The following is a 23,841-nucleotide window of genomic DNA, read 5'->3' as shown; positions in this document are numbered from 1 at the left end:
TAATTTTGGTGTTTCATATATCACTTAATCTATTGCTGATTGTCATAATGGGGACTTTTAATCGTATCATTGTCAAAGGAAGTTTTTAATATGATGCTGCTGGTCATAACTACATTTAATACGGTCATTTGTCTTATTCCAGTATCCTATGATCATATCCAAGGAGTAATGGCACTGACTTTGTTTGAAGACTTTGTTTATTGGACGGACGGGAAGTCCAAATCACTGCGACGCGCTCACAAGACCACTGGCGCTCAAGGGATTGAGCTCCTCAACTCCTGGCAAGCCATCAAATCCATTAAGGTCTACCACTCCCTGCGTCAGCCTGAAGGTACAAAGTCCATCTGGCGTACAAGTTTGCTCCGTCCTCCCATGCTGACCATTGGTTTTGAGACATCTTTTTTTATCTTTTATGTTCTAAGAATGAAATGGTCTGTCGTACAGTTGGAGCTCAGTCATGTATTTCTTTCCTTCTGTCCAGTGCCCAAGCACCAGTGCCAGATTGCAAATGGTGGATGCAGCCACTTATGTCTTCTTTCCCCTGGTGGGGAACACAAATGTGCCTGTCCCACAAATTTTTACTTGGCTGCTGACAATAAAACCTGCCTCTCCAACTGCACCTCCAGTCAGGTCAGCCTTTTTTTTCTTCAACTCCTCTTCTACATTCACTGTGATCATGCTGTTTGCTGATCTATTCTCATCATCAAAGTTCCCCTGAAAGCAAACCACTTTGCTCTCATACGTGTAGAGACTTTCATTTTCTGGCATGTACTTAAGTGCATAGGAAATGTCTGTGAATTATTGATTTCAACTCTGGCTTTGATGAAGGCTGAAGCCAACACAGACCACTGAGTATTTATGTTTTTGGGCTTTTTATTTGTGCCTTTCACCACAGTTTCGCTGCGGTACGGATGAGTGTATCCCTTTCTGGTGGAAGTGTGACACCGTGGATGACTGTGGGGACGGTTCAGATGAGCCCCCTGATTGCCGTGAGTGCTCTGTTATTTCAAGGTTGGCTTTGACATGGTTGTAAACCATAACAAGCCAAGTAATAACAAAATTGAAGAGGAACCAAAGGTGCTTTTGTTCTACGATGTTTTTATATGCTTTATAAACTCTTTGCTGTAGGTTGTTGTTGGGTTTGTTTTGTTTTTTTTTTTCTTCTGATCGCGCTCTTCTTCCTCATAAACAGCGGAATTTAAATGTCAGCCCGGCCGTTTTCAGTGTGGGACAGGCCTCTGTGCGCTTCCTCCCTTCATCTGTGATGGAGAGAACGACTGTGGGGACAACACAGACGAGGCTAACTGTGGTAAGGAGGAAAATAACTTAGTTTTCTGCTTTTTTATCCATTTCATAAATACCTGAACCTTCTTATTACCTAACCAGCATTTTTATAGATTTATATATAGGTTTATGAGATTTTCTGTGAATACATTTTGTACAATGGAAACCGTCTGAGTAATCAATTGATTATAAAATGTATCAGTGAGGATAGAAACGTCAATCTAGTGGTTATTTTAGCCCCAAAAGTTTTGGAATGGTGTTTTTGTCAGTTTTATACTGTAGATTAATTTAACATCTTTTCATTTGATATTGGTTTATATTTTAAATATTTAATATATATATTTCATGTTATATAATTTGTTTTTAGCATAATACGCGGTTTGCATTGTGTCTGGCGGAATCTACTCTATTCAAAACATCAGACAACAAAATAGGCTGGCTATTCAATATAATAAATAAAGATATTTGAACTTTCTAATTGTTATTTATCAATTAAACTACTTCTGTTTTTGTTTTTTTCTCATTTTTTAGAGACATACATCTGCCTGTCTGGCCAGTTCAAGTGCACCAGGAAACAGAAATGCATCCCTCTGAACCTACGCTGCAACGGTCAGGATGACTGTGGTGACGGAGAGGATGAGACAGACTGCCGTAAGGCTTTGCATTATTACTTTCACACTAATGGTTTTGACTTGCTTTATTATTGTGTGAAACGAGGGAGAGTTTAATCTGGTAAATCTTCAGAAAGAGATGACACAATTTAAAAAATTTTAATGTCTGAACAGCAGGAATCAAATCTAAAAGATTCAAATGAATCACCTTTCTTATAGTTCATTTAAGTCATTTTTCTGAACAGCTTATATGGAGCTCCACTGACGGTACATAGTTCTCATTAAGCATTCCAGAGAGGACTCCTGTGATGGCCTGTTTCTGTGACAAAGGGATTAGATATTGACTCAAACAGAGGATAAGAACAGATCTGTCTCTGCAATGATGTAACTCATCAGAATATTAAACCCATTTAAAATCTTTCAGACTGATGCATTTTTCTTACGTATAATTTCAGAAGGGGTAAGAGTGAGGAGAAGAGAAAAAGCAGGAAAGTCAGGAGGAGAAAACATAGACTTTAATTAAAGCAAAGCTAATTACTTTGGCTCTGCTTAGACTTCCAGCATGATTGGATGTGGTTTTGAATGCACCTTTGTAATGAACACTGCACCACTGAAATTAAAAGGATATTTGAAACATTGTTGAATATGTAACTGGAAGCTGCTGCTATCTTGTTATAATACTGATAATGAGGGCGAAGGAGGTGTTTGGGAGACATCATCGGCTTCTTCACAGGCTCTTGCATCACAATAGCTTTGCATGATGTCTTGGGTCTTTCTACAATTAAGGACTTCTTCTAGAAATATAAAATATGTTACCCCTCTTCTCTCCATACACTGTCATTGTCTTTGAATATAGCTGAAAGCACCTGCTCTCCAGACCAGTTCCAGTGTAAGGCTTCCATGCACTGCATCTCCAAACTGTGGGTTTGCGATGAGGACCCTGACTGTGCAGATGGGTCAGATGAGGCCAACTGTGGTGAGTTGCTAGAACCATAAGTCACAAGAAGTCCAGCCCAGAAGCCAAAAATGTCTAAATAAACATTTAAATGTGAATTTATCAAGTCATTATATTTTAATGTTTTCAGCCTTTCACTGGTCTAATTAGTAACTGCTGACTAGGGAGTATAATCCTTTTTAGTTTTAACACACCATTTGGCCCTTATGCTGGTGTAAAGAACATAAACTTAACTCTTGACAGTTCAGAGATAGTTTCCTATCCATGAACTCTGTTTTCTGTATGTGTTTGGCATTTTGGTGCAGAGTGCAGAGGTGTGAAAAGAGCTACTATATGAGGTTCATCAGATTGAGGCAGCTCCAAGCAAGCTGCTTTAAAACTCAAGCTGACTGACTGTAATGCCTTGATGTATAAATGACCATTGAAGGCAGAAAAAAATATAATATGTCACTATCTCAATATGTCTTTATCACCCAGCAAAAACTTTACATTTGGTATAAAATCATATATTTCTGAGGTGTAGATTTCTATAAGTAGATTAGACTCCATTAGGGTTAGTAATATTACAGTGTCTGATGATCACAGCTGCTTTATCCTGTGTTATTCAGGACATGCATGTTAAATGTTGATGATAGACGCTTTGATTTGAGAACTGTCATGCCAGAGCGCTGCATGTTGCCACTGCTCTCTGGCATAATAACCCAATTCACATCAGACGTTATTACTTCTGTTCTTTATGTAGAAGAGGTCAGATTACAGCAGGAGTTTGCTGTTGCCCCAGTTTTCTCTGAAACAACTTTTTTTTTCTTTTATGCTGGAAATTGAAACATGCATCATTTATAGGTTGCAGCTGCTTTTACAGGGTGTGTCACATTTCAAATCAAATTCTAAATTCAGGATCTAAATGGATAAATTCACCAACACACCCAACAAGTATGTAAATAATTTTTTGTTTTCTTATTTATATTATTTCTATTTTACATTACTGTATAAATCTATTTTGTTTTACACTATTTCTGATGCTCTGTGACTATTTTCACTTAGATGTTGTAATGACTTGAGTGAAGGAACTATTGACATTTGTTCAGTATCAGCAAGTTTATGTCTAAAATCAATGCTTATAGTTGCACATGCAGATTTGTGCATACTGTGCCATGCCTCAGTATTGAAGACCAATATTTGCATTGTAAAGTGCTAAGTCAAACTTTATTTAGATAATTTCTCTCGATAAATTTTACAATTATTTTAATTTTTTTACTTGTCTTGGGTAGGATTCTTTGTTTATAAAAAAAATATGAACCTGATATTTTCATTCTGGAGCAACTATATCAGCCTATTTGTGCCAGATTAAATCATGTGTGGCCTCGAAGCTTCCCAAATGCCCATGTTTGCTATGAGGTAAGACAGCACATATTAGCTGGTATAATTACATTTTTTTTCAAGGTGTTGAGAAATAAAATAATATTGCTGTCAAATTACTAACAAAGTGTTTTCTTTAACTCATTGGTCATTTTAACTTGATTGAAATTTCAGCAAAATATTTAAAACCCAATTTATTTCAGTTCAGCGTTTTTTGTTCCGGCCCCAATTCATGGCAAAGTCATTTCAAGGCACTTTTAAATAGAGTCCACTTGAATCCAATTCTTTGTATTTCAGTAATAATCCAATTAATTTAATCTATTACATGATCTGTCAAATTTTTAATAATTAAGCTAATTAAATAATAATAATAATAAATAAATACAGCCAAGGAAACCAACGGATTGCATCAAATCTCTTAGATTTGGACTCCCTCCTGACTATGCATGAGGCAGCAGGACACAGTGGAAAGGAAAAACCTTTAAGTTCCAACAGATCCAGACTCAGGAAGGACGGTTGGGGATGGAGAGGGCAGGAAAGATAGGTCAACAATCACCATAACTCTAAACCAGGAAGAAAAGAAGAGACAAAACAAATTAATGACACTTATAATGTCTCCTATTTCTACATAGAGAGTAATGATAAAATCCCTCCAGGTTAACCCCACAATGAAGTAATTTACATTTATTAATGTGGCTTATTAATATGAAATATCTTGTGTTTTACGGTAATGTTTGAGAAAACTTAAAACTTAAATAAATGAGATTTAAGCTGTTGTTTCAAATGTCCATCAACATTTTATTATTAGTTTTTATCATGTTTGTTCGTATTTGCTCAAGTCAGATCAAATCCACGCCATCTGCCTCTGAAGAACTGAGGTTTGCATTTATTCTAGACGTGCTGTTCTGCACCATCTTGACAGGGATATTATTTTCTGTCGAAGCTTCCTTCCATTTGTCGGGCCGTCGTGTTTTCGTGCCACTTTGACTGTCACAACTGTTTCAGAGCAATGAAAATTTATTTTCTACTTTGTCTGGCCCTCATGTTTTGAAGAGGTAAATCCGTTCTAATTTGAGTTTGTTGCAGAACGTTTCCCTGCTTCTCTGAATAATCCTCTTCACTAATGTAGAATAAACACTAAATGGACCCTCAAACTCTGTTATCTGCTGGAGGTCAAGTAAAAACCACCAATTTGCAGCTAAACACACAATCCTGCTTTACGGCTGTTTTGTTTTCAGTTGAATCACCTGAATCAGTCTTAAAAACTTTTGCTTCTCATCCCGATAATGAGCTCCGACTTAAACAGGAAATATTCCTCTATTTTTAATTGCTGTGTTATATCTTTAAAATGCTGTTAGAGACTTAGCTGCTTCTTAATAAATCGCTGATTTGTGCCCCTTCTGCTGCTCTCATCCTTCCCTCCTGATTCTCTCCTCCTGCTGTCATGTTGGAAAGACATCCAGGCAGATTCTGCCACCATTTACTTTGACACATCTTTTTCTTAACTGATGTCAGCGTTACCTTGGCCATTATCCCTGCTGATGTCTGCATGGAAATGACTTTTTAAAGGAAGCATTCACTTTGACTTTGAGAAACTATCCTAATGAAGTACTGCTGCTGTAGAGCAAAAGTTATAGCATTCGATGGTTTTCTTTTTGCTGTTTGCTGTTATTTGTGGTATTTAGAATAAATCACACTCTAGCTAATGTTCACTAGAAGAATATAATTTTCCATAATTGTGTTTATTATTATTTTTTATTTCCTGATTTATTTGAAAATATTTTCCATGGAAAAAGTATATTTCCAGGCATTTTTTTTTTTTTTTTTTTTACCTTGTCAGCTTAAATTCTTCAAAACAAACTACTAAACTAGACAGAAAACTGCAGCAGATTTTTGTATTCATAGTCCCACATCGCACCAAATGTAGCCTAAGAAGTAAAATCCAGAGATAATTATACTATACAAGTTTGCAATATGCACTAAATATACTATATATAATACAGCAAAAAAAAAAGAGTTAGAAATATTCATGAGTTTGTCTTCTCATTACTATGACAACAGATGGGTCACTCATCATCATCCTTAGCACCTCAGTCCTCTGAATTTTTATTTATTTTTTTAATCCTTTATTAATCCCAAGCTGGGAAAATCTTTCTCTGCATTCAGCCCATCCTAGTTGTATGTAACCTAGGAACAACTGATGATGATGATGATGATGAAGAAGCGATCTCACCTTCTGCATCTTCTGCTCCATTAAACAATTCAGTCTTGATGGACGGTCCTTGAACACCTCATTCTTCTGGCTTTTTCTCATCTCAACACTTTATTCCTCATAGTAAGAAACTTGTGCTGTTAACTAACACTATGGTGGTTTTGGCATCTCCCCCCAATTCTTTCAGACCCTTCTGGTATATTACTAACCTAGACTGAGATCCACTGATTCCACCACTTTTTTTCCTTTTTTTTTTTTTTTTTATGACCAAAAATGATGAAATGCAATGCCTGGCCATCGCATCACCTCCCACTTCAACACAAGAATAAATTATTTTTTACAGTCTGATTCAAACGACTATGTTTTATGTGGTCTGTTGATGTCAAACAAAAACTGAGGAAAAGTTTCAGACCTGCTCGTTTGAGCAAAGTTAACAGGAGCACTCTATTATTTTCTTTTTTCCATTTATTTATTTATTTTTAAGTAAAGTTGTTTTAAGAACACAGACCTCTAAGGCGTGGTTACCTAACCAGGAAGCTCAAACCACAAATAAAGATACTTACTAGCTTAAGTAGAAATTGTGACAATCTTAGTCTCATATATTGACATTCCCTTGATCCCTTGATCTGCGATGAACCATAGCTTGCTTGTTAACATAACTGATGAGTTTATCATTTCAGTATTACTGTGCATGCACACATAGAGCTGACTGCTGTCACACCATCCCTATTTTGGACTGATGAGCTTCTACCCTACTTTTTACCTCTGAACCTCTCAATGTATATATTTATACTATAATATTCATAATGTAATAGCCGAAAAGGAAAAATAATGGAGGAAAGATTAGATTTGCTTCTTATTTTCTTGTAAAATCACACTATTTTGTGATTAATTCCATGTTTCTTTGTCTCATACACTATGTAACAATGATATTCCAAACCCTCAGTGTCACATTCAGTTCTACACTAGACACTGTTCATGTTGTCATATCATCAACAAATCACAATAATGTCAACTAAATTCACTGTGTTTGTGTGTAACAGGCATTAAAGCACAAAAATGATACATTCTCTGTTTTACTGCAGCATCGCTGGAGAATGAAATTCATTATGGTATCAGTCTCAGCACCATGGACATCCAGAACTCAGCAGTACATTTCTGTATAAATGCACAATGTGCTATAGGTCTTCTGTTTTTGCTCATTTACATGTAAACAGCCCTAAATTATTTAATTTAAATTTGCATAATAAAAACATCAAGCAGCACAACAGTGTCCTCACATTTTTCTTTAGACACAACTGAGACAACATAGTTCTTTCAAACTAATGTTAAAAGAAACAGTAGGTTGGCGGGCCTAAGTATATATAGGTGGAAGCCTAAATGTTGGAGGCATCTTTCTAATTATTTGATCCTTATTTTATGCTTTATTACACTTTTACTTAAAAGTGTCCCAAAATAACCAACATCCTGATGAATTGTACACAATGGATGTGGTGAAAAAGTAAAATAAACCGGAAACAAAGACAAACTGTTAGATATGCGACTCTTCACTAAAGTGAATGTAATCTAGTCAATATAAAGGATTTTAGTAGTGACTTAAAATGACCTTATAGCAGTTTTAATGTCATAAATAAGCACAGATTTTAATTTTAGAACTACTATTTGAAAACATGTGCCTGATGAGATATGCATTGATTTAAGTGAGGATATTCCAGTTAGACATAAGTGAGCTAATTCTCATTCATGTTGTTACTTCAAAAATCAGTCTACTCCCTGATTCCTAGTAACCTTCACTCTGACAACATCTTCTCAGAAATTAATATTTGGTTACTCATGCCTCAATCAAACTTTAGGTATGTTATTTATGCATAAGTTCATTTGTTGACATTCTTGACTGTTTTTTTTTATCACAGATAAGTACACAAGTGCATCATTTTTCCTAGCAGAGGTGTTTGTGTTTCATGAATTCATCACCTGAAGATGACTGGAAAAAAGAGATTAATTTTAAATTCATAATGCTTTGTGGACAGGTGCAAAAACCTGAGTGTTGTTAACAGCTTGGTCGATATAATAAATATGATTAAAAACAGAAGATATACCATCATTGAAATACACATTATTTATATAATTAACAACTTTTTTGAGGTTTTGAAAATTCATCTAAAGCAAATCAGATGAGGAAATTTAAAATGGGATGCCAGTGTGTGAATTTCCAAAAACTGAAGAAGTCTAAGTAAATTTAGTTCTATGATGCATCTGCAGGAACTCACAAAACCAATAGGTAAGGGTGCATCTGAGCAGCAGACACTGTGCAGCATTCTCAATAAATTCCTGACAAATATTCACTAAGTTCAAGATTTCATTACAAAACATAACCCAAGTTAAGTGGACCCCAATCCCAACAGTACCCTGACAGATCAGACCCCCAGCAACATGAATTCTTATTGGCTATGATAACCACCTGCAGTTGTAGCCCAACCTACTGCTGTGCTGAGCTCTGGATGTGCCTCTGTCCTTGCCACTGAGCTGATATCAGGATGGATTTCATTCTTCAGTGATGCTGCAATAAAATGACACAGAAATGATAATATATGTGCTTTAATACCTGTCACATACAAACACAGTCACTTCAGCTGATAACATTGTGATTTGTTGATGTTAAGGCAATGTCACCAGTGTTCAGTATAGAACTGAATGTGACACTGAGGGTTTGAAATGTAATTCTTACATAAGGTATGTGCATGCAATTTTCAAGTAGGGAGATCTTAACAGCGCCAATCCGAAATGGGGATGGCGTGACCGCAGTTACAGCTGGTAACTCCACTGAAAACTCAAATTGTAGTTCATGAGAGCTCTGGCAGTTGGATCTATAAGACTTCCTTGCTGCTCCATCAATGTTCTAAATTTTAGCAACTCACATTAAAAATAGCTGAAATTTTCACAGACTTGATTTGGTTATTGGTTTCTGTACTAATGGGGCATTCGTTAAATTGGAATTTCCAGCTTACAACTGATTAAAATAAATAACTAATTAGATTTCCTTAAGGTATGTTAAATATTAACCACAGTTGTGGTGGAGCAGTATTATCTCATTTATTTCTTCTGTGAACTGAACTATAGTTCTTGCAAATCTATGTGACTTGCAAATCAGAACAGTAGAGGTAGAAGTAGCAGGAGTAATAGTAAGAATCAGTAGTTTGTTTTATGTATTTATGTTAGGTTTTGGGTTGGTAGTGATTTCAGACACCAAACTATTTGCCCAAAAGCACACACAAACACACACAAAAAACATTGTTTATTCATAACATATTACACTCATGATTCACTCCACAACGGTAAAGAATCTTGCCTTAATTAACCTTATAAAAGTGAGCTGTAATGTGCTGTCAACAATAATGTTGCAGATAACTTATGGAGTCACATGGGCTCCACCTAACCTCCACCCACAGAACAGGAGAACACCCCTCAACAGAGGTCAACGATCTCAATTGTTGACAATTGTTTGATGCTTTTGCTTCGGTCTCTGACAACACGCGTGCCTGGTTTGAAGCAGATCAGATGGATGACTGCTGACACGGGCAAAGAACAGTCATACAGAGATTTGTCTATATGTAAGAGAGATTTACAGCAACTTTAGCTAAGAGATCTGAAAGAGATTGTAATCTGAATTTTTCTTGTAACACTAAACTGTTCTTCTGCTACTCTGACAGGAAGGAAAGCAAAAGCTGATTGTGGGACTGACACCCAGACTATACTCTAAATTATTTGTTGTGCACAGAAATTGGACTATTTCAAGAATATTTACTTCAGCTAACTTCCTGTCAGAAATCTGTTGAGGACTGGTAGCAGCACAGTCAGGTATTTCATCTTATGGTGTGTTAGCCTCTTGAGTGCGGCAGTGTGTTTTGAACTCTGTGTCAAACCTGCTCAGGGAAACCCAGAGGAAATGATGATTACACGTTGAAAATGTGATAGCTAGCACTCTATTAATATTCATGCTCTTTGAAGCCATTTTCATCTCTGTGTTTTTCTGCTCCTGATGAAAAAGATGAAAAGACCTGCGGACCTCATGAATTTCGCTGTGAGAATAACAACTGCATCCCAGACCACTGGAGGTGTGACAGCCAGAATGACTGCGGAGACGGCTCAGACGAGGAGAACTGCAGTGAGTACCTGACAGCTTCACTTGCTATTAGCTCTGTTTGTTTGGTTATGTAAACTATTGACGCTCTGCACACGCTCTGAAGAATTTGACTCCCAAGCAGACCTCACTGCCCCTCCCACTATTACAACCACCACCTATTTTTTTCTTTTTACACACTCAACTTTCCTTTTTAAATCTTGCTGCTTCTGTTCAACTTTTTATCTCCTCGTGAAATGACACCACTAACCCACCTTGTTAATCTCACATCCTGTTGTGCATATAAGTGCTAGAATCCATGTTTGTGTGGGTGGAATTGTTTGCCTGTACATTATAGGAGTATATACATACCTCTGTGTGCTTTTGCTGAGTTTGCATATCTAACATGATTTATTAGCTGCTTGAGTCCCACCACCTATTAATGTCACTTAAAATGCAAATAAAAACCAGTCAAGTGTTGGACGGCAAAAAAAAAAAAAAAAAAGAAAAACATTAATCAGGTGGACCAGCAGACAACAGAGGGGCTGCAAATCAGATTTTCCTGCATTGCCTGATGGGAGTCTCTATTCCAGCACAGCTTATAACACACACCCCAAGTTAGGTTAGGTAAGAAGTCCATGATAACAAGGGGGAGGGTCCAGACAGGATCTGATCCAGCTGTTTAGCCGTTTCCTAAAATTCCATTAAATGGCAGATACAAGTGTTTTGGCTTCAGAGGGAGCATTTTATGTTTTTACATTTTGATCAGCTAACCCAGTTTATCTACTTCTAAAAGAAAAAGACACTAATTAGACAAAAAAGTATTGATTTATTCATTTGGGGGGATTTGTGTTAGTGTGAGTGTATGATGCAAAAAAAAAAAAAAAGGATCTGTTTGACATAATTTGGTATCTTTTGTGTTTTGTTTTCTACACAGAGCCAGTCACCTGTAACCACAAAGACTTTGCCTGTGCAAATGGAGAGTGCATTTCCTCACGATTCCGCTGTGATGGAGACTATGACTGCTTGGATAATTCAGATGAGGTCAGTGTTTGAAATAAGTCTTTCATATTTATTAAGAATAAACTCAACCTAGCGTTTACCCCTGCCTGGTGTATTGCCATTAATCAATGTGATAGAGATCAAGCCAAGCACTTTTTGTTATTTCGTGCAAATAAAATGCAAATCGTATAACATGTGTTGACTGAGATTGTTTAATTAGGGGGTCAGTAATGGCTAGTATAAAAATTACAGGTCGCTATAGCAAACCTGAAACACTGTGTGGACAATACAAAAGGACACATTTAGACTTAACTATTACAAATAACATTGGACGTGAGCCAAATTATAGGATATGGATGGTGTAATTTAGTCTGTAACTGATCACCTGGATGGTCTGTTAGTATAGCTTGCAGCACAAGATAAAATATCCAAAATGAAAAAGAGAAAGCTGCATTTAGGTGCACATATTCCGGCTTGCAAAGAATTAATCCCATTGTAGGTGCAGCTCATTGTGCTTATCCAAATCTGCTTGTCATGGTCGCCACATTCCCAAACCGTGCTGGACAGGAAATATCACCGTGGTGAATTATTGTGCCTTCAAATGCATTCGTGCATAAAATACCACATTTTCATTTTGCTTTTGGAAATCCTAATCCTTCATGCATTTCAGCAAAACAAAGACGGATTGTTTTGTTCATACAGATGCATAAATGTCTTAATTTCTAAAGCTGGTAATATGTGAAGAAATGAACTTAAATGTGCATCAATTTAGCATTGCATGGTCTAACAAGATTTTATTTGCAGGATTCATGTAACAAAAACGAAAAGAAAAAGGAAAATTCCATATTAGTGGTAATAATGTAGTATGATGCATAATTCAAGGACGAGGGCTTTTTTATTACAAATCATTATTCTTGTTAATTTATTGCCCTGTTCAACATTTGCACAGAAAATTATTTAATACAAGTAATCCTTCTCCATGCAAAATTCTGCAACCCTTATTAACCCTTCACTATGCATCTCCTCAGCGCCAGAATTCTGGGTCAACACAGTCAAATTTTAAGAAGAAAAGCTGCCTTTCAATCAGCTGCGCTTATTCAATCCAGTCAGTCACACTAATAATAATGGATTACAATCTCCGCCTTTTTTTTTTTTTTTTTTTAACAAAAAAAGTAAATATAGACGTAGATGATACAATAACTATATTACCACATCATTTGGATGAGTTTATACTGATTTCAGCATGTAACAAACCTCAAGTTCTCCTTGTTTTGTGAGTGGATGGACAAAAAGAACAAAACCCCAAGGCCTTTCCATCATTTTTAGAAAAGTAATGAATGACATTTTCCTTGAGTGGTCACATGCTGAGCTTATAAAGTCTCGTGCATTTAGCTTTTTATTTATTTATTGCAGGAATTCAAAGTAACTTCAAAATAAAGAGCCCAAATGATCCATCCTAAGATCAAGGAACAATGAGGTTTGAGGATAGCATCAAGAGTTAAAGCTGAAATTTGTTTCCAGAGTCCAGCAAAGTGTTAAAACAATAGTCAAAAAAGTGTTTTTGTGGTCACTAAGTTATGTGGTTGAGGTGCACCTTAGACTGAATCATACATGAAAATGTAGAATAGAACTTTATTGTCGCTGCAACAAGTGCAACAAAATTACAATCTTAGAGTTAAGTGTTTACTCTTGAGATTGGCTTTTATTGATGCTGTTTTCTGCTTTTGACCGGCTGACTAATCTCACATGGATTTAAGTCTGTGCTGCTTGTGTTTACACACGCACTGCTTGCAGTTTTAACTAACCTAGCTGAGATCTACACACACTGTAATGGCAGCTACACATGCTAACACATCATTAGCATAGAAGTTCATCATTGAAAAGAACTTAAAGCTCCTGATGTTTAATACCTGTACGACTGAATGAGCCGTGCGGGAATAATCGTGAGAATATTGTAAGCCACAAATGTAGTTAGACACTCAAAGCACCATCAGCCTGTGCTGAATTAAAAAAAAATTACACATAGTGTAGATGAGGCAGCTAAAACTAATGCTGGTGGAACACACAGAGAGCCTCAAGCCAGCATCACCCGCTGTTGGATTAAATCGGGTGAACTGGAAGTCATGTTCAGTTGGATTTTATTTGTACAAAAAAAAGAAAAAATCTGTCCAGTAACCTGCAGCTGCTCATTTTAGAATTTGTTGGAGTGAGAATGAAAGAAGGTTGTGTAACCTGCTGTATTTTGGAGCTGTGTCAGAGTCGATGTTTTAGTCTAAACTTTGAATATGTCAACGTTGGAATTGTGAATCACTGTATGAATCACAGCAGGGTTTGCCCCGCAAGCCCCGCTGCTTCCTGTTGAGTTTAGCTAGAGGGATGGGAACAAATCATGTACATTTAAAGAAAACTTAATTTTTTAAGGGGCACACTTGATTTAATTTGTTCTAATTGCTAACTTTCTTATTATTCCTGGATTGACTTTGAAACAGAAAACATCATGTTTCAGTGTTCACCCTAAATAACCACTGGCCATTAGACAGCAACACTATGATTATTTGAACTACTTAGCTACATTAAACTTGGTATAGTTTTCATTTTATACCTTTCATTTTTATCATTTTGTGTCTTTGCTGTACGGCTTCACAGAAAGGCTGTGAGGCTCGCTGTGCAGATGACCAGTTTCGCTGTCACAACAACCTCTGCATCTCAATGAAGTGGCTGTGTGACGGTCAAGAAGACTGCAAAATGGGGGAGGATGAAAAAAACTGCCAGGAAACAGGTGAAAACTAATTAACTAACTGAATTATGCTATAACTCCAAATCACTGATAACTTCAAAATTGCTCTAATGATTTTTAAGACTAAAAAGTAATAAAACTTGTACTACTTTACCTCTGATTTGTTAGTTAATATGTTGTCCTTGATATATATATATATATATATATATATGTTACATGAGCCTTTGATATATGTTGAACTACACTGTCATATTTTTAATAATGTATTTAGTGGAAAATTGATAATTAAGTTGTTCCAATCCAATCTCACTAATGAGTGAGTATGAACTCATTAGTTGACAAAAATGCAGTCACTCTTTTTTCATATCTGTCCTAAAATTCATGTAATTTGCTTAAAAGAATAGGGAATTATTATTTAAAATAATAAATCTCATTCAAAAATTTATCTGAGGCGACTGAAAGCAAAACATAAACCACATCAACTAAAACAAATTAAACTTGCTAAAGGAGTGACGTGTTCAAGCAAATCCATTCCATGAGCCACATTTTCACTCAGCATCATCTTGATTTGGAGTATTTTTATTTGCTTATGAAAGAAGAAATATTTGTGATCTCTTGGTGAGGAAAGGCAGGACTGCAGCTGATTTGTTTCTTCTTTTTTAGTTGTTCCTTCCTGCTCTGTGAATGAGTATGTGTGTGCCAGCGGGGGGTGTGTGTCAGCCAGCCTGCGATGTGATGGACATGACAACTGTCTAGATGGTTCAGATGAGGTCAGTACATCTTGATGATTCAAACATTTACAACATGACAGTGTGGCTTTACAGTGTACATCATTTCAGGTGTGAGAAGATGCTTCATCGATCAACAATCAGCACGTGTAAAAAATCAAAGAAACTGTTTTATTTTCCTTGATTACAGTTTGATGCTTTGTGGTGTCTCTCTTCGGACAGATTGGCTGTGTGAAGGAGTGCAGAGAAGATGAGTTTCTGTGTCTGAATCGGGCTCACTGCATCCCTCGGCGCTGGCGCTGTGACGACGTGTTGGACTGCATGGATCACAGTGATGAAGAAAACTGCAGCCAAGGTAAGAATGAGTTGTATTGATCTCTGAAGATGAAACGTGATTATCACGTAACTCCTCAGTTCTTTATGCTGTTAAATAGGGAAGAGAAAAAAAGAAAAAAAAGGACAAAGTGATAGATGGGTGGAAAATTGTGTATATGGCAGTTGAAGGGTTTAAAATACATTAAAAATGAAATATGCGAGACAGAAATTGATTAAAACTGTTTTTGTGAGGCAAAATGATCCTGACTGCCTGGATCATTGTGTGAAGCGGTCTGTCATTATAAGCTTGTAATAGAAGGTTTTGAGTCGCACCTTATCTTTGAAAACACTTTTCTACCTGAGTCGCGGTGATAAAAGTCATGCAGAATCATCGCTGTAATTGCAGGAGCTTTTTTCTGCCGGGCTGATGAATTCGTCTGCAACAACACGCTATGCAAACTCCACACATGGGTGTGTGATGGCAAGGACGATTGTGGGGATAACTCAGACGAAGATGCAGACATGTGTGGTAGGTTGAAACTGACATTTTTTAAGCCTTTGCGTTTGTTTTGTCTTGTAATGAAGACACATCTCTCGGCTTACTGTCTCTTTTGATCTCCAGCTAAACTTCCTTGCCCTCCTACGAGGCCGTTCCGCTGCAGAAATGATCACGTGTGTCTGCGCTCCGACCAGGTCTGCAACAAAGTGGATGACTGCGGTGACAACTCAGATGAAGAGGAGTGTGGTGAGCACAGGCAGCACAGATCAGACGCACTTTTTATTTTCTGCTTGAAGACAAAATTATACTGTATTATTGAAGTGCAGAAGGCTAAGTACTCCCCTGATGCATTTGTCCTTAATAAACAGTGGAGCAGATATTCATTCATTCCATTAAAATAACGCTGCTGTCGGATCAACCTAGAGCATTAATTGGGGCGGGGACAGAAAAATATGTGATGAACAACCTTTTCTGTTTGAAAGTAACCTTTTAAAATGATCTGTAATTATTATTCTTTATCTCACGTTTTGCTGGTCTATAAGTAAGGCTATTAAAGATAATTTTATTTATTTATTTTCTTGGACTGAACAGTTTTAAAGAACTGAAGAGAGGTACCCTGAGGGTTGTTTTTTTCATAAATGGCTGTAATATTTTCTTTTCTTTTCTTTTCTTTTTGTTTATTGAGAATAATGCTTAATCTCCTATTGTACAACAATATCTACCAGCTCATTTTCTTCTGTGGTCCTGACTATGATTGATTATGAAAAGAAAAAAAAGTACTCGGGGAACAAAAACCTTTGCTTGTTCCCACATTTGGGATTTAAAATTTGTTTTTATATGGACACTGTCACATATGTAGCAGATCAGCGTGGAAGGCAGGACAGGTCTGTTTCTGCAGATACATTCAATTTGCTTCACATGGTTTTTCCGTGAAAGTAAAAATGGCTTTTTGATTTTCCCTGATGCATCAAAAGGCATAACTGCTGCTGTCCTTTTTTTATTCTGTCCTGACATGTTCCCTCATCACAAGCTGCCTTTGAATGATCACACCAAGCAGACAAGAAGGAGAGGGACAAATAGCTCCTTTTTTCTATCACTCTCTCGTTCTTTCTGTCCTCCATTCATCTTGCTCTCTGATTCCATTGATACCCCCATCCATCTCTTAACTCAGTCCATTACCTCTCACCATTGTATGCTTCTTCCCTCTATCCATTCCCTCAATCTCACAGTAATCCCATCATCCACCTCCCCATCACTTCATTATGCTCCTTTCCTTCTCATTGTTATGCTGTCAGAGGATTTCAAACTTCCATTATTTTTCTATGTATGCAACACAGTCCTGGTCCAGATAGTGCGACAGTCTGTTAGTCCACCCTCTGGGCTCCAAAATGTTACATACTGCATTTACAAGTCAAAACTGCAACACGTCTGTGTTTTGCATGGAATAAAAATGTCACTAAAGTAATATTCCACATCTGTTACAAGTTCAAAAGTGTTTATAATCAATAAGTGCTCGTGTGACGTTAGAGCCCCATCACAATGTTGATCAAAACATTTATCAAACTCCACCTTAACAGTCATGGTTGATTATATATGTGGTATAAATATATGGTTTGGGTTAGATATTGGCATCACGTTACCTGAATGGTGCTCTGTACAAAACTACATCATCCTAAAAAACTGCCTATTTTGTCATCATGCTTTGACATGTTTTCTATACAAGACTTTAATCGTCTATACTGAAAAAAGAGGTGAAAAACACTCATTTAGGTACTTAAAAAAGAAAATAGGTATGGAAAATGGTGGCAAAATATGTTATGGTTTGATTATTAGAAGCAGCTGTTTCTGACTGATATTATAAAATTGGTTGTTTACTTGAGATTTGCAATATAAAAAGGGATATAATTTATAAAATGATTAGTTTTGCAGCAAATGACGGATAATTTGTATCATTATGTTGGAGAAATAATATCTTATTCATTTTTAACAATGCACTGAAGTAATGGTAACAAACAAAGAAAAGCAACTGCCAGAGAGCTTTTGGTGTTAGTCTATAAAACAAGATAACAACAGACCAAATACAATGATTGTCAAATATACTGTTGCACAATATCTCTTTTTTTAATTGACTGTGTGTGTGCTGAAGCAGAGGTGGTGGCTGGAAGGCCTCGGCCCTGTGGGAAGACGGAGTTCACCTGTAGTAACCGACGCTGCATCCCACTGCAGCTCCAGTGTGACCTCTTCAACGACTGCGGAGACGGTGGTTCAGACGAGCAGGACTGCAAGTCATGTGAGTGCTGCAATGCTTAGCATGAGCAAACAGATGAAAGAGACGCTCGCAAGAGATGAAAAGTACCAAATGTCACCGTGATGTTATCAGGAAGCTCAACAATCTCCTCATTTTAGATGGAATGTTTTGTTGATTATGATAATATATGGATGCCTGGGTTTGAGGTGTGTTGTGTTCTGTATTAATGATTAAGATGCCCTCTTGTTTGCTGCACATCAAAAGAAAAAACCCAGCAGGTGCCTAAGATGCGGAGGTGTAATCAAAGACTTGTCTTTTATTTGTAGTTTCCAGCGGAGATGTATGTGGAAAGAAAACAAATCCGTGTGGGGAAGATGCGAATTGCAATCACACCAATGCTAATGCTATCTGTCAGTGCAAACCTGGCTTCAAGAGGAGCCAAAACACAGGTCAATGTGAAGGTAATGTCTCCACAATCTTTTTCTCTTTCTTTGGTTTTGTCCCCATACTTATGTTACTAAATCATTTAAACATAACTGATGAGAAACTAGACTGAGTTGCATCAGAATTCATTTGGCTGATTCTGCTGAGTTTCACCTCCTTTTCTCTATCAATAATATGTTTTCTTTTTTTTTAATTCTCACTTTGTTACATTTTCATTTGTATATCAACATGGAAATCTGCTTTGCAATTTGCTTTCATAAGAATAGCAAAATTAAGCCGTAGCACTAATATAACTACTTATAACTATATTACTTACACTAATTATAACATCACAAATAATACTTAGAAATAGTAATAATTTACTATTTAAGCAAGACTGTTAGCTGTCATGTAAGAATTTCTTAAAGTATTACCATAGTGAACCAAGTCTTTTTAAACATTTACCGCTTCATATATATTAAATATTTTTGTAAATATGATCTTGAATATTACCAATCCTTAAAGAAGATAAAGAATACAATGGACGAGACCCATGGATGAGAGACAAGGTAGGACCCAAATACAGAAGACAGACAGACGTAGAAATGAGGAAGGTGCTGCAACAGAAGGATTGACAGGAACTGGAACCAAAACTAATGAAACTAACAACTGACTTTCAGGACAACTGACAAAGAAAAGTTGGGAACAAACATTAATGAACCAAGACAAGATTGATGAGGATTTGGCCAAGAGAAAAATAGAGTATTTATAGAGGGAGACAATTACAAGTAAGGAGCAGGTGTGGCAATCAGCAGCCGAAGTTCAGGTGTGACATAATTAGGAAGTAAATTAACTGAATACACAACGGGATAAACTTTACAAAACAAAACAGGAAGTAAGATAAGTATAAACTGAATAAGAACATCAAATCAGACCAACAAGAGGACATAACAAACTAGAAGTAGAAATCTTAAAAGAACTCAATTAAAAGCAAAGTAGTGTCCATGAAAATTTATTTTCTAAGGAAACAGGTTCATCATTGTTTAGCTAAATTATGTGGACCTTTAGGAAATCTCAGAGAACCACAGAGAAAACATATTTTGAAGACTCACCCGCTCCTTAGTTAAACAGCCTTTACACAATGGGCCAGTTGTTCAAACATAATCTGATCGGATTTCAGTTATCGGACTGGATCAAATCTTGAAAAGGGGTTTGTCAAAAGGGAAAGGAGTCTGAAATCAGATTGGATTACTAAATCAAATCCTAGTTGTGATCTGGATAAAGCCTTCAGTTTGTGGTGTTCAAAACTTTTGAGTAGGATCTGAATAACTTTGATCCGAGAAAACAGGATTATCCTAATCCCAACAGAGGATAGGATTTCAAGGCGGATTTCAGGAAGAAAATGTGGTAAAGTGATAAAGTACATAAAGTAGGCATAGGCGACCTATTACGCCTTTTAGCAAAGTACAGCAGAAATAAAATCATAGCATAATCTTGTCCCCATGAATCCAACCCCCAAAGAAATAAAAAAAAAAACGCAAATAAAATAATCTATTTTCCTGTCATTCATCACTGCATAATCAGAGAAGAACCTGTCAAAAATAATGTCTAACAATTGCATCTCTTACTACTCGTCCAGCCAGTCACTCATTCTGACAGAAGACCAATGGATGGTCTGGTTCCTCAACATGGGGCTCCGGTGCACAATTAACATTGTCACAGAGAGGGACATCAAGCCTTTTTTATTTAAGATGTTTCCAAAATATTCACAATATTGTCTCAAAATGAAAAACACTTAAAGTAACCCCATATTGGCTGTTCTACCTGTTCTTTACATGGCTGGTAGCCCACATTGTTTTAAGTTCTGGTAATCTGGATTTGGTAATGTTTTTAAAAGACCAAAGTCTGCATGAACGATGGACTTAAATTGCTACAAGGTGACATTCAGGACTTATAAACAGTCACTGGAAATATTAAGTAACCAGTTGTAGTTCCAGAAAGAAAAGGTTCATATGCTGTTGCCCGGACCATTATTGTTTGTTCATTTCTCTAAATAACTAAATTATTGCTCCTGATACTGTTATCTAATATCTTTCAATCAACACAAGAAAACCTGATGATGTTTTTGACCACATTTATGTAGAAACAGCACCACTGCATTATTAGCATAATTTAAAAATGATGATTTCTAAAAGCTATCAAGAGTTTAAATCCTTGAAATTAGTTACTGCACTAAATGCAACTGTCTGGTCGAGACAAGATGATTCTCTCAAATAAAGGTAGAACGCAAATAAAGACCATCTTAGTTGTACTTAATGTGTCACAAGTTCTTCAGCTTCACAGTAATGGCTGATGGAACGTCTTTGTCAGGTTTTATTTCTTATTTAAAATGTTTCAGTAATGATGCAAACTGTTGCAGTCACTATAGACACATCAATGTGATCATAATTTGTTCCTCTTTCTTCCAGAGGTAAATGAGTGTCTGCAATTTGACACATGCCCTCATTACTGCATGAACACTAAAGGATCTTTTAAATGCACGTGTGATCGGAATTATAAGGAGGTGAATGGCAACTGTATCGCAAGAGGTATGACCCCAAAGTTGGGTATAAAACATTGTGTGTGTTTTCTGCTTGCTAATTTACAGCCAGATTGCAAAATTAGGGACACATGCATTTGTGTGTACTATGTTGAAACTATAACACGAAGTAGGACGTTACCAATTTACTTTTGCTTTTGATGCATCGTGCAGGGCCAGAGGATCGAATGCTCTACATAGCCAATGACACTGAGATCCGAAGCTTTGTTCACCCCTATAACCAGAGCCATGGACACAAACTGCTCACTCACATCGAGGACAATGCCCGCATAATCGGAATGGATGTTCTGTTTCATCACCAAAAGTTTATCTGGGCCACACAGTTTAACCCTGGAGGAATTTTTTACAAAGACTCTCTTGAAAGAAGCCAGACTAAATCCAACATCCGAAACATCGTAAGTATTTCTTACCTGTCCAAAGATCCAGTAACTGCTTGTGTTGTGAGTTTAAAATGAGATGTATGTTTTTTTGTCTTTTTTTTCCATATTGGTTCACTTCTCTTTTCCACAAGATATTAATTTAACTAAATGCATCCACAGACGTTGAGCAGAGACTCTAAGATTTTGACTTTCATCTGTTGCAGTGTTCTGATTTCCGTCGACCCAGAGATATTTCTGCTGACTGGATCACAGGCAACATTTATTGGACTGATCACTCTCGGATGCACTGGTTCAGCTATTACACAGCCCACTGGACTAAATTACGATATTCCATAAATGTGGGCCAACTTAAGGGACCAAATTGCACCCGCCTGATTACTGACATAGCAGGAGAGCCATATGCCATTGCTGTTAACCCAGCCAGAGGGTAAAATGTGTACTTAGCTTTTATTTTTTCCTGCTGACAATGTTTAACTTGCATGATCTAGGATTGCAGAAGTGGGATTTTTTTTTTCTAAGGCTTACAAGTTCCATACTTGGAAGCCTTCAAAACAAACCCCATAATTTTTAAAGCTCAAGAGAAACAATATTTGTTGGATCTACACACTGAAAATGTAAGCTTATTATTAAGCAACAGTTAATCAGTTACCTTTTGCATCGCTGAAAAGGACTAAACCGGCTTTATTAAAGCTTCCTTACAACAACAATGCCACCACATCCACGACAATTAATCTCCAGATTTTCAAATGTTCGTATCTGTTATTTATTAATACATTCGAAACAATGTGAGAACCGTATTTTCCCCCAAGTGTTAATTACTTCTTACAATTCACATTAGGTTTATGGATAATGCGTCACAAAGGACCGAGTGATTCATATGATTATACACTGAGAAACACGCTGTTGCAGTAACTGTGACACAATTAGAACTCATTAGGCCGCATGCATGATAATCTGCACATACATTTATTAGGCTATATATGCATATTTGTGTGCATGCTGTTTTTTCTTTTTTTTTGTCTATCTATGGATCATTCTGCAAGCAGGGACAATAGCTCTCGCTGTCTGTTACAGATTGATGTATTGGACTGTTATAGGGGATCATTCTCACATAGAGGAATCAGCCATGGATGGATCATTACGTAGAGTACTCTTGGAGAAAAATCTTAGGAGGCCCACTGGTAGGTATATGTGTCTCAAATATTTTCATATTAAAGACATTGTTTTTGATGTATGTACATATTTTATATGTTTGTATACAGTATGCTTTTTTTTTTCTTTGGCACCGCTAGTACCTAAGATAAGCTTTGTCGAACTTGCTTTTGGACAATGAAAGTAATCTTAAGTCAATGTTGATGTCAGGTTTATTTGTGTAGCACATTTATACAGCCTAAGCCTACAAAGTGATTTACACAAACCAATACAAAGAGAAAAAAAAGTTGAATGTGTTTCAAGTCCAACCATGCAGCTGGGTGTATGCATTTCTCTTTGTGAGATAAATAATTGGCATGCCTTGAAATGACCACCTTGCGTAAATAACAGACAGTCTATGCTGCTTTTGTATGTGCAGTGTTGGGAATGTGAAGTGGCTTTTTGTTCTCTTGTGTAAGTCCAGGTAAACAATGTTCAGCAGAAATCATGTGAAGTTTTTTTCCATGTAGATAGATCTATGCAAATCCAATTTGACCCAATTCATTATATTCAAATTATAATCTAAGTCATTATATTCCAATTATAGTTCAAGTCATTATAATCCAATTATAACTCAATTCATAGTATTTAAAGTGGTCATTCATTAAAAGTAACTTGGCTAAGGAAGTAAAAAATCAGAACAAATTTTCACTTTAATCCAATCCATTTGTCCCAAACTGTGCACAAAAATTGTATCAAAATAGCAACAAAACAGTGTAAATACACAGTAAACTGAAACACAGATTTTGTTTCTGACATATTTGCAATGCTCTTTCATAATTTACTAATTTATATTAGGAATTAATTGCCTTACAGTAAGGCATAGACAATTTGAAATTTAAAAAAATTGGCAGCACTGTTGGCAACGCATTTGTGCACATAATGAGGACACAGAAAGCTTTTTTTCCATAGCAAACACTGATACATCAAGTAAATCCATTTTAAACACAACATTCATGTCTTTATAATTCATAATAAGCAATAAATATATCATCAAATAGCATGAGAAGACCTGTACAGAGTGCTCCATCTAATTCAAAGGAAAAAGTCTTATTAAGTTTCACATTATAAAGCATTACAGCCCTGAAACTATTGACTATTTTAACTGTAGTAAAAATGTGAAATGGTTATATATGCTAGATGCATACATACATACCTGTCAGTGTATATTTGAAGAT

General features: G+C 36.5%; 1 protein-coding gene across 1 annotated transcript in view; it reads left to right on the top strand.

Moving 5' to 3' along the window:
- The window catches only part of lrp1bb (low density lipoprotein receptor-related protein 1Bb), a 335,780-nt gene that overhangs the window by 287,691 nt on the left and 24,248 nt on the right, over positions 1-23,841 (top strand). Inside the window, exons 61-79 of the mRNA XM_042001119.1 lie at positions 143-331; positions 482-630; positions 896-989; positions 1,193-1,309; positions 1,816-1,935; positions 2,752-2,871; positions 10,470-10,586; positions 11,479-11,585; positions 14,190-14,322; positions 14,944-15,050; positions 15,231-15,363; positions 15,730-15,852; positions 15,946-16,068; positions 17,972-18,112; positions 18,397-18,531; positions 20,962-21,081; positions 21,246-21,487; positions 21,676-21,899; positions 22,547-22,653. Coding sequence (XP_041857053.1) covers positions 143-331; positions 482-630; positions 896-989; positions 1,193-1,309; positions 1,816-1,935; positions 2,752-2,871; positions 10,470-10,586; positions 11,479-11,585; positions 14,190-14,322; positions 14,944-15,050; positions 15,231-15,363; positions 15,730-15,852; positions 15,946-16,068; positions 17,972-18,112; positions 18,397-18,531; positions 20,962-21,081; positions 21,246-21,487; positions 21,676-21,899; positions 22,547-22,653 — 2,601 coding nt within the window. The remainder of the gene's footprint in view (positions 1-142; positions 332-481; positions 631-895; positions 990-1,192; positions 1,310-1,815; positions 1,936-2,751; positions 2,872-10,469; positions 10,587-11,478; positions 11,586-14,189; positions 14,323-14,943; positions 15,051-15,230; positions 15,364-15,729; positions 15,853-15,945; positions 16,069-17,971; positions 18,113-18,396; positions 18,532-20,961; positions 21,082-21,245; positions 21,488-21,675; positions 21,900-22,546; positions 22,654-23,841) is intronic.

This window comes from Melanotaenia boesemani, chromosome 12 (genome assembly GCF_017639745.1).
Source record: "Melanotaenia boesemani isolate fMelBoe1 chromosome 12, fMelBoe1.pri, whole genome shotgun sequence".
In the NCBI taxonomy this organism is placed as follows: Eukaryota; Metazoa; Chordata; class Actinopteri; order Atheriniformes; family Melanotaeniidae; genus Melanotaenia; species Melanotaenia boesemani.
Note: the sequence above shows the minus strand (reverse complement) of the source record. Positions and strands in the feature narration are given on the sequence as shown.